The sequence below is a fragment of the Trichechus manatus genome, unplaced genomic scaffold (genome assembly GCF_000243295.1).
Source record: "Trichechus manatus latirostris isolate Lorelei unplaced genomic scaffold, TriManLat1.0 scaffold00053, whole genome shotgun sequence".
In the NCBI taxonomy this organism is placed as follows: Eukaryota; Metazoa; Chordata; class Mammalia; order Sirenia; family Trichechidae; genus Trichechus; species Trichechus manatus.
In genome coordinates this window covers 1,249,047-1,258,307 of record NW_004443989.1, presented here as the reverse complement: position 1 = coordinate 1,258,307, position 9,261 = coordinate 1,249,047, and the positions used below count along the sequence as shown (strand labels likewise).

Below are 9,261 nucleotides of genomic sequence, written 5' to 3'. Positions count from 1 at the left end.
TGTCACGACTTTGCTCAAGCATCACCTGCTCCATGAACACTTTCCTCACCACCCCCTTTCCTCATAGACTTGACCCCTCCCTACTTTGTGCCCCCATTCTGCCCTCTAACATTGCATCTTTGCATATATTCATGTTCATTTCTGCGCTTCCTGTATATCTGCCTGTTCAAAATGGTAGCCACTAGCCACAAGTGCTATTGAGCACTTGAAATGTGGCTCGTCCAATTAGAGATCTAGTGTAAAATACATACTAGATTTCAAAGTCTTAGTGTGAAAAATAGAATAGGAAATAGCTCATTAATAATGTTTACGTTGATTATATGTTGAAATGATAACATCCTATATATATTATATATAGATATATAGTTAAATAAAATGTACTGTTAAAATTAATTTTACCTGTATTTTTTTTGTTTGTTTTTTTGCTTTTTTAATGTGATTACTAGAAAATTTAAAATTACTGGCTACTCTCATGCCTTTCTCCCACTCCACTCCACCCCTAAACCCATACCCACTGCCTCTGAGTCGATTCGGACTCATAGTGATCCCATAGGGAAGAGCTGCTAGTGGTTTACTACTGAGCCACAAGGGCTCCATCCACTCTACGCCTATGCCTTTGTATTTCAGCCAGTGTTCCACCCTCCACACCTCAAATACGACCTTCAAAATTCCTCACCTCCTTGCTTTTATGTAAGTTTCCCCTATGCTCAAAATGACTTTTGAAACGTTTACCTCCACTGCTACCCTAACCTCATCCAAGCTGCTAAGGATAATTTTGTTTCCGTCTCAGGAAACATTTTCAGAGTTGCAAGTGAAGATTTTAATTTAGTTTAGATTTCAGTTGTATTTGCTGATCTGTCTGTGTTTGAATGTGACTAGCTATGTGAGGTTGTGGGATTTATGTGGAGTACATGAGCACTAAATGAGAACATAAGTGAAAGTCCTTAGTAAAGCACCTTTAGAAAATGATGAGGTTCACTGACAACGTGACTAACTTTTTCCACCAGTTTAGGTATGGGGCACTTTATTAACATGCGACCCATGTCTATTTTTTTGCTTTCTGCTAAAAAATATGGTAAGAACAGTCATGCCTCCCAATCATGAATTGCTCTTTCGTGATATCCTAGCCCCTGGAGATTTCACTTTTCTGCATCACTTTGATAACCTGGAGGACTTTAGATCATGAAAATGAAAACTGTAGAGACGTATAAGTTTTAAAATTAGCTCTTCACCGAACACTTGGATGGAGGACCAGTCACAGAAAAGAAAATGCTTCTTGACATGCGTATAATTTGCTACAAAGCAAAACATATTTACAAGTATGTCCTTGAAATCAGGAGAAACAGAATCTCCTCAGAGTTTCTAGTGAGTAAGGGATGGTAATTTTTTAAAAACTTTTTTTTCCCATACAAAAATTTATACATACACTGTTATGTGACTCTAATTGCTCTCCCTATGCTGTGACAGCACACTTCTCCTTTCCACCCGATTCCCCATGTCCATTCAACCAGCTCCTAACCCTCTCTGCCTTCCTATCTCACCTCCGGACAGAAGCTGCCCATTTAGTCTCTTGTATCCACTTGAGCTAAGAGGCACACTCCTCATGAGTATAAGGGATGGTAATTTGAAATGCATCATTATTTTACTCTTATTTAAGGTGAGAGGCGGCATAATAGGGTGGCTAAGAGCGGGGATTCTAAAGGTGAGGCCCAGCTTGAAATCCTGGCTCCATCATTTACTGCATGATCTTAGGCAGGTGACAAAACCTAGACTGTGCTTCTCAGGGATGTTGGGAGAATAAGCAAGTTAATACATGTAAAGTTCTCATAATAGAATCTGGCACATAGTAGGTGCCATATAAATGTTTGCTATTTTCATGAGTCAACTCAAAGGCAACTAACAACAATAACATCATCATTATTATTATATAATATTTTTACCAATTGTTGTCTAGTCAATTCAGACCCATGGCGACCCCATGTGTGTCAGAGCAGAGCTGTGCTTCCTAGGGTTTTCAATGACTGATTTTTCAGAAGTAGGTAGCCAGGCATTTTTTCGAGGCATCTCTGAGTGGACTCGAACCAACAACCTTTCAATTAATAGCTGAGTGCGTGAACCATTTGCACCAACCAGTAACTCCTATGACGTTTTTAATAGTCCTTTCCATGTTGGTTTTACTTTCTTGTTTGAGGGATCCTGAATGTCTCTTTAAGGGCTTGTCTCATCTTGATCCTGAATTTCTCCATGTCGTTATTAGTTTCCCATCTGGGAATTCTCCTATCACATGTTTTTATTATTTTTTTCTTTCTCGGTTACCTAATCCTTGCATTTTAAAAGTGGGGCAGCTAATTCAACCACTGTTTATGTGGAGTAAGTGATGCCAAGCGAAGTTATGCTATGCTGAATACTTTATTTATATATTTTTATGTAAACATAATTTGCTTTGTAGGCACAATATAACAAAAGCTCTAAAGCCACAAATACATTAGACAATGTTCAGTTCACTCCAATCAAGCTTAAATTACAGAGAAGCCTTCACAGTTCCTTTAAGGCAAACTGAGACGTTCTTTACACTTTCTTCAGGAAAACAGTCACGTGACGGGAGAGAAGGTGCTTAAAATAAGGGTACATTAAACATTATATATTTTCCTTTTGCCCATTCTTTATGGTATAAATTCATCTTATTGGTCAAACTCTAGTTTTCTCTTTTCTTTCTGTATTTTGAGGAGAGAGAGGGGCTTTCTTTAACCATAATTTGTGATTACTGTATTAACCTTGCTAATTAAAAACACAGACTAGGGAAGAAATAACTTTTCATGCATCTCCTCTGGAGACAACAAAGGCCATTTGGGTTCTGAATGTTGCTGAGTTCCTACTTTCCCGGGGAAGAGAGCCCTGATACTACCAGTGGCTCTTCATTCCCCCAGTCCTAGAAAATACCATTTCTGCTCAGCCTATCAGGAATGTAACTTGGGTAGAGGTTCTTCTTAGGTTCCTCTCAGACTCCATTTTCAACATGGTAATGGCAGAAGCAGGACCAATAATACAGTATATAACACAGGTGTCGGGGGATAAAATCTCCACATTATCTCCCTAAATGGCACAGAACTGGAATACTGGTAAGTCCTGGGGTAGGAGGAGAAGATGATGTTGGTGTCCTCTTTTGAAATACTCTCATCCCAGTGCTCATTAGTTTACATGTACATTCACAATGAGGAGAAGCTTCCTTCAGATAGATACTTGGCATAAGTAAGTCATCATCAAAAGCTTAGGATAGGGAAGATGGTTATGAGATGACATTTGTTACAGAAGAATTTTGGAAATAAAACAGGTAATTGCTGAAATGCGTTCATTCCCTTTACTTGGGGTGAAGAGTTGGGCCTACCCTAAGGCTTGTTGGGTAGGGAAGTCAAGCAATGCAGGAACCCTCTTATGTTTTGCAAAATGCAAAGTGAGTTGGGGTGCTAATCATGTGGGCTCTTGTGTCTCCAGCTTGGTTTGTGAATGATTTTTAACTTTTGAGCCAAATGGACAGGGAGGATAAACTGGAGGCTCCTTCTAGAGACACTGAGATTCTTCTAGGAAGTTAGCTTTTCACCTCTCAAGCAGGCCCAGTCAAATGGGTAGGGATGGGGTTTCTTAGAGGTTTAGAAGCTGGAAAATTGATCAAAGGGGTGCAATCAAGTAGTTTGGTCCTTGATTTCCTAAGGGCAGGGGTCCTGCAAAGGGTCTTCGTCGTGATTTTATATATCAGAGGAAGGAACTATACATTTGGCATCAGATGCTACACGTGAACCTTTTGTATCACTAGAGTTTGCTGCACGTTGGAACATGCTTTGGCAAGAGAAAAGATACTGCTTGATTTTTCCAAATATGATGTACAAAGGAGCTCTTCTTTGGGGGACCCACTTTAAATGTGGTTGCTTACTACCAGGAATTGAAAACAGCAAAACTGGTAATGCTGATAGAAAGTATGCAAAGACAGTTGAGTCTCAATAATGACTTATGAATTAGTCCATTGCTATGGTGAGTTTTCTTACAATTAAAATAAAATATATATGGCGTGAGGAGGGGGCGATTGCTCATGAGATGTGGTTTAGAGGAGCAATCTCTGTGGCTGGTCCTCAAACTCATGCTATTGATCCATCTTCTATCCTCAAAAACTCAGACCTGTCTCCCTGTGTTTATTGATAAAAAACAATGAAAGGATCAAACACTAGAGGGTTAGAGGAGATTGACACTCATCTTTTGATAGTGCAACAATGAGATGAATATAAAGAAGTTGCCTCTTTAAAGGGGAGAGGTTCTAAATTTATGGGCCCATGAAAACATCTCCTGGCCTACCCTCTTTATGCTGGCCAAATTGGCAAGTGCTCTAGTCAAAAGTATGGGCAACGAGCAGCAAAAAGTGTCATTGGCCAGAAGAATTCCAGGATCTGGTCAATACTTTGTAATAACACCTTTCAGTTCAAACTTGTCTTTGCCCATGTCTGGTCTCTTAGGCATTGGGCCTATGGGCTTGTATTAATTTGCAAGGCTGTTCTAGAACTGCTGAGAAGGACCCAAGGATGCATGGTTTTGATGTAGGGGAGAGGGAGGGTGTCATACACAGAGGGGGAGGGACATAATACTGCATGGAATGAGACTGGCACTTAAATTCAAAAAACAACAGTGATCAACAGCTTTTTAGCTCAGCTGACTGCAGACAAACACAACACGCATTGGACTACAGTATTTGTTCACTGGGGCACAGAAGAGCTTTCTCAGCCTGGTCTTCTTCTTCCAAACCATCTTCATGTTCTCCTGCCTGGGTCCTGGGTTACTGGATAAAGGGCATCCGCTCTTTGTTCTCACTGTCGCCCTCGTGGTCCTCTTCCTCCTCTCCCGCCTCGCTGGTCTCTGTGCTGTCGTTGGCCATCTGTAATTCAACAAAGGACATTATAGGGGGTCCTGCAACCCTGCCTCCACTTTTTCCAAGCTTCTGAAGTCTTGTTGAGGAAGCCCTATCACAGGGCTTCTTTGAGGGATAAGAGCTAGGGAGGCTTGCCTCCCCTTGAAGGCAGTGTGTGTGCATTGTCTTATCTCAGGCTCCCCAAGAAGCAGACTTTGAGATAAGGATTTGAGTACAAGTATTTGCAATTTGGGAGACAATCCCGGGACTATTGTTTCTGTGCTTTCCTGTCTGTGTGCTCAGATTGCTCTTGAGACACTCTCACCAAGCATTTTCCTTTCCTTCTTAGCACTCATTTCAGTAGGTGATTCATCTCTCATTTGTGTCATCATTTGATTAACACTGGTTTCCCCCATGAGCCCACAAGCTGCCTGTATTTCCTTCTACCTCACCTGTACCTGAACCTGATAGACCCTTGATGAATCTCTCGTGATGAACTGAATAGATTCCTCCCCTTTGCACTCACCAGTGGAGTCGGGGTCTTTTCTACATCCAGAATTAACTTGCCAATGTTCCCTCGGTCATGGATCCTCTGCATGGCCTCCTTCACCTGAGAGATGAGGAGAGAAAGGAAAGCTCTGGTTAGGTGAGATGTCGCCCAAAGAAAGCATCTGGGAAAAGCCAAACCGTAAGCTTCCCACCAGGGGGCGCTGTGGTTCAAGCTTAATAGGTAAGCAGGCACTAATTGGGGTGCAAATAAATTCTGGTGGTGTGTACGCACACTCTGATCTTGTGCTAATGACTTTGTCTCCGGTCTCCAAAAAATGGGGGTGACTGCAGGTTTGTGAAGAGCTCCTGAAACAAGGTAGATGAAAAAAATGTATTGCTTTATAAAAGGGTCCTTTAGAATTCCAAGAGTTACATGTTTCAGAGTGTCAGGACTCATCAGCCAGAGTAAATTTTGACCAATAAGTTTTTTTTGAGAGTCAGTTAATGCCCTGCTTACTTAATATATTTAAATACTACCATATTTTTATGCAAATAATGTATGCCTTCTACATTTCTTTGCCAACCACGCCCTCCCTGTCCCCCCCACCCCCCCAGGTATTTTCGTAAGCTGCTATGCCAATTTTTTAACATGTTGCTGTAAAAAAAAAAAATTAGCATAGCATACTTATGAAAATACCTTGCAGGGGGAGGGCACGGTTGGGAAACAAATGTACAAGGCATGCATTATTTGGGTAAAATACAGTGCAGAATGCTGATTCATATTTTTGCTACATTGACCAATTACCCAAGGTTGAGTTACATTTAAGGAAGTTCCCAAGATTCCTGGCTATTAGGTGGAAACTTTGTCTCCAACTAAGTGGAGTTTTCCACGAAAGTAGTATTCTCACCAGAAAAGAGGACCTACTGTCTCCTTTCAAATGTTGGGGGCTTGACAGACTAATGGATGTCTCCCGGGACACTGAAAAAGCAAGGGTATGATAATCTGATTCATATGTTGAACATTTCATTCTGCTACTATGTGGAGAATGAACTCTAGGGGGCACTGTGAGGATTAAATGGAAGAAGGAAAAGTTAACAGGGAGCTCAGAACTTGGCATGGGTTACATCCTTCATTTTGTGATGAAAAGAAATGAAAATGTAACATCTCTTAAGAAGAGGTGGGGAGCTGCAGAAGATCTAGCCTAAATATATTTCCTGAAGTCTCAGGATTTTAAATGTTTTTGTGCATTCAGTCTACAAATATTCATGAAATGTTGCTTATAGGTCAGATGCGATGATTTTTAAACAAAAAAATTCAAAGAGTAAGTAAGACACAGCATCTGCCTTTCAGGAACTCAATCGGCGGCCAATGGAGCAGTGTTTGCTTATTTAAGAACAAAAGCCTTCTACTCATTTGGAAACAAACTTGACAGAGCTATTAAAATGTTCGTATTCTAATAGCTTTTCTGGGACTTTAACCTAAGGACATCATTCAAATTATGGGGAAAGAACTTACCAAACAAAAGATACTCAATCACAGCATTGTTTTTAATGGCAAAAAATTGAAGCAACTTATATGTCACAGTATAAGGGAATGGTTAAGTAAAGGATGGCTCTTAGATTTATCTACTAAATGGAAATGTTGTGTAGTGCTTAAAGTGCTAATTATAAAGAATATATAGCAGGATTAAAGGTTTTTGTAATATTAAGTGAAAAATATGAGATAGTCTACCTTTTTATTTACGTCTCCGTAAAAATAGATATTCTAAAATAACTTGAAAGGCATATGGATAAATAATAAACATTATGTAGAGAGAAAAGGTGCTTACCTTCTAAAATTTTTTTTGGTAACATGTTATCAAATCAGTATTTATTAGAAACTAAACACATCTTTAAAAGCAGTCTTTGAATAACCTGGCATTGGTTGAAATCAACCTGTTTTATAGACTCAGAGTGTCATATGATTGTTAAATTTCTCATCTCTAATACATAATCCAGTAGATTCCTTCTACTTGTGGTGAATATTGCTTTTCAAAGTGCTTTCACATCTGCTTATAACAGCAGCTATTACTTACTGAAGAATCTTTATATATTGTGGCAGACAGCTTCTCAAATGGCTCTCAATGATCCCCGCCTCCTGGTACTCATGCCCTTGTGTAATCCCCTTCCCTTGAGTAAGGGCTGCACCTAGTCACTTGCTTCTAATGAATAGAATATGGCAAAATTGATGGAATATCGTTTCTGAGATTAGGTTATAAAAGACTGCTTCCGTCTTGTAGTCTCTTTCTCTCTCTTTGAGTCTTCTCACTTTTTTGCTCTGATGAAGCCAGCTGCCATGATGTGAGCACCTATGGAGAGGCCCATGTGACAAGGAACTGATGGCAGACTCTGGCCAACAGGCAATGAGGAACTGAGATGCTTACTCCAAAAGCCTATGAGGAGCTGGGGCAACAACCATTGAGAGAGCCCAGAAGCACATCCTTTTCCAGTTGAGCCTTCAGATGAGACCACAGCCCTCACTGACACCTTGATTGCAGCCTTGTGAGAGACCCTGAGCCAAAGGACCCAGCTAAGCCATGCCCAATTCCTGACCCAGAGAAACTATGTGATAATAAATGTTGTTGTTTTAAGCCAGTAAGTTTAGGGTAATTTGTTATGCAGCAATAGGTAACTAACCCATATAAATTCTTACAAATCCTCACAACAAACTTGCAAGATATATATTATACCCATTTTACAGATAAGTACCCCGATGCTCAAAGATATAAACAATATATCCAAAGACTACATGGCTATTTGTGACAGAATTGTGGTTCTAACTCAGGTCTGTCAGATTTTAAAACTGATGCTTTCCCAGTGCCTCCCAGACTGTATTTCTCTGGATTCTGAAAGGCAGAGGAAGGTGGTAGGTAACATCTCACATAGCAGCGGTCCTGGCTTCCAAGAATTCAGTTCTTTGTTACCCTGGCAAGTCATTAAACACCTGGAAACTCCTCGGAGATCAGGAACAATTTTCAAGCTGCTTCTCCAATAACACAGAACCCAGGGAAATAAAAAAGCTGTTTTCTCACCAGTTAAAGTTTATTGTGAAGTTAGGAAAAAAAAGCCCCCTGCAGGGCTCGCTCTAATCTGCATATTTTCTTGGGCATTTCTTTCTAAAATGAACTAACTCCTTGAAGTTGCTCATGTGGGGGAATGGAGTTGAGACACTGGAGAAAGGGTTAGGTATGTTTTCAGAGATCATTTAAGTCATCTTGCTGTTTGAACTTATATCATCTTCCCAGGCTGCTCTTGGAGATGCTTAAAAGCCTTTCTGATGACAACTTAGAGGGAAAGAAACAATCAAGTTTTTATTGGGTATTATGTCAGGCATTTTATGTATGTTAAAAACCAAAACCAGTTGCCATTAGGTTCATTCTGACTCTTGGCAACCCCATGTGTGTCAGAGTAGAACTGTGTTCCATAGGGTTTTCAGTGGCTGATTTTCAGAAGTAGATTGCCAGGCCTTTCTTCCAAGATGCCTCTGGGTGGACTCGAACCTCCAATCTTTCAGTTAGCAGCCAAGTGCATTAACTGTTTGCACCACCCAGCAACTCCTTATATGTGTTATGCCATTTAATCCACATACTGGCAGTTTCACAGATGAGAAGCATAAAGATAAAAAATCCCAGGAGTCGCAAATTAAAACCACACTGAGATACCATCTCACCCCGGCATTACTGGCACGAATCAAAAACACTGGAAATAACAAATATTGGAGGGGCTGCGGGGAGATCAGAACTGTTATGCATTGCTGGTGGGAATGCAAAATGATACAACCATTTTGGAAAATGATATGGCGCTTCCTTAGAAAGCTAGAAATAGAAATACCATACGATCCA

At 40.3% G+C, this 9,261-nt stretch overlaps 1 protein-coding gene across 1 annotated transcript in view; it reads right to left on the bottom strand.

Annotated features, from left to right (window-relative positions):
- Window positions 1-4,589: 4,589 nt before the first annotated feature.
- VAT1L (vesicle amine transport 1 like) overlaps window positions 4,590-9,261 on the bottom strand; it is a 190,338-nt gene continuing 185,666 nt past the window's right edge. The window contains exons 8-9 of the mRNA XM_004377705.1: window positions 5,418-5,501; window positions 4,590-4,918 (exon numbers count right to left, since the gene is read on the bottom strand). Coding sequence (XP_004377762.1) covers window positions 4,820-4,918; window positions 5,418-5,501 — 183 coding nt within the window. The 3' untranslated portion in view covers window positions 4,590-4,819. The remainder of the gene's footprint in view (window positions 4,919-5,417; window positions 5,502-9,261) is intronic.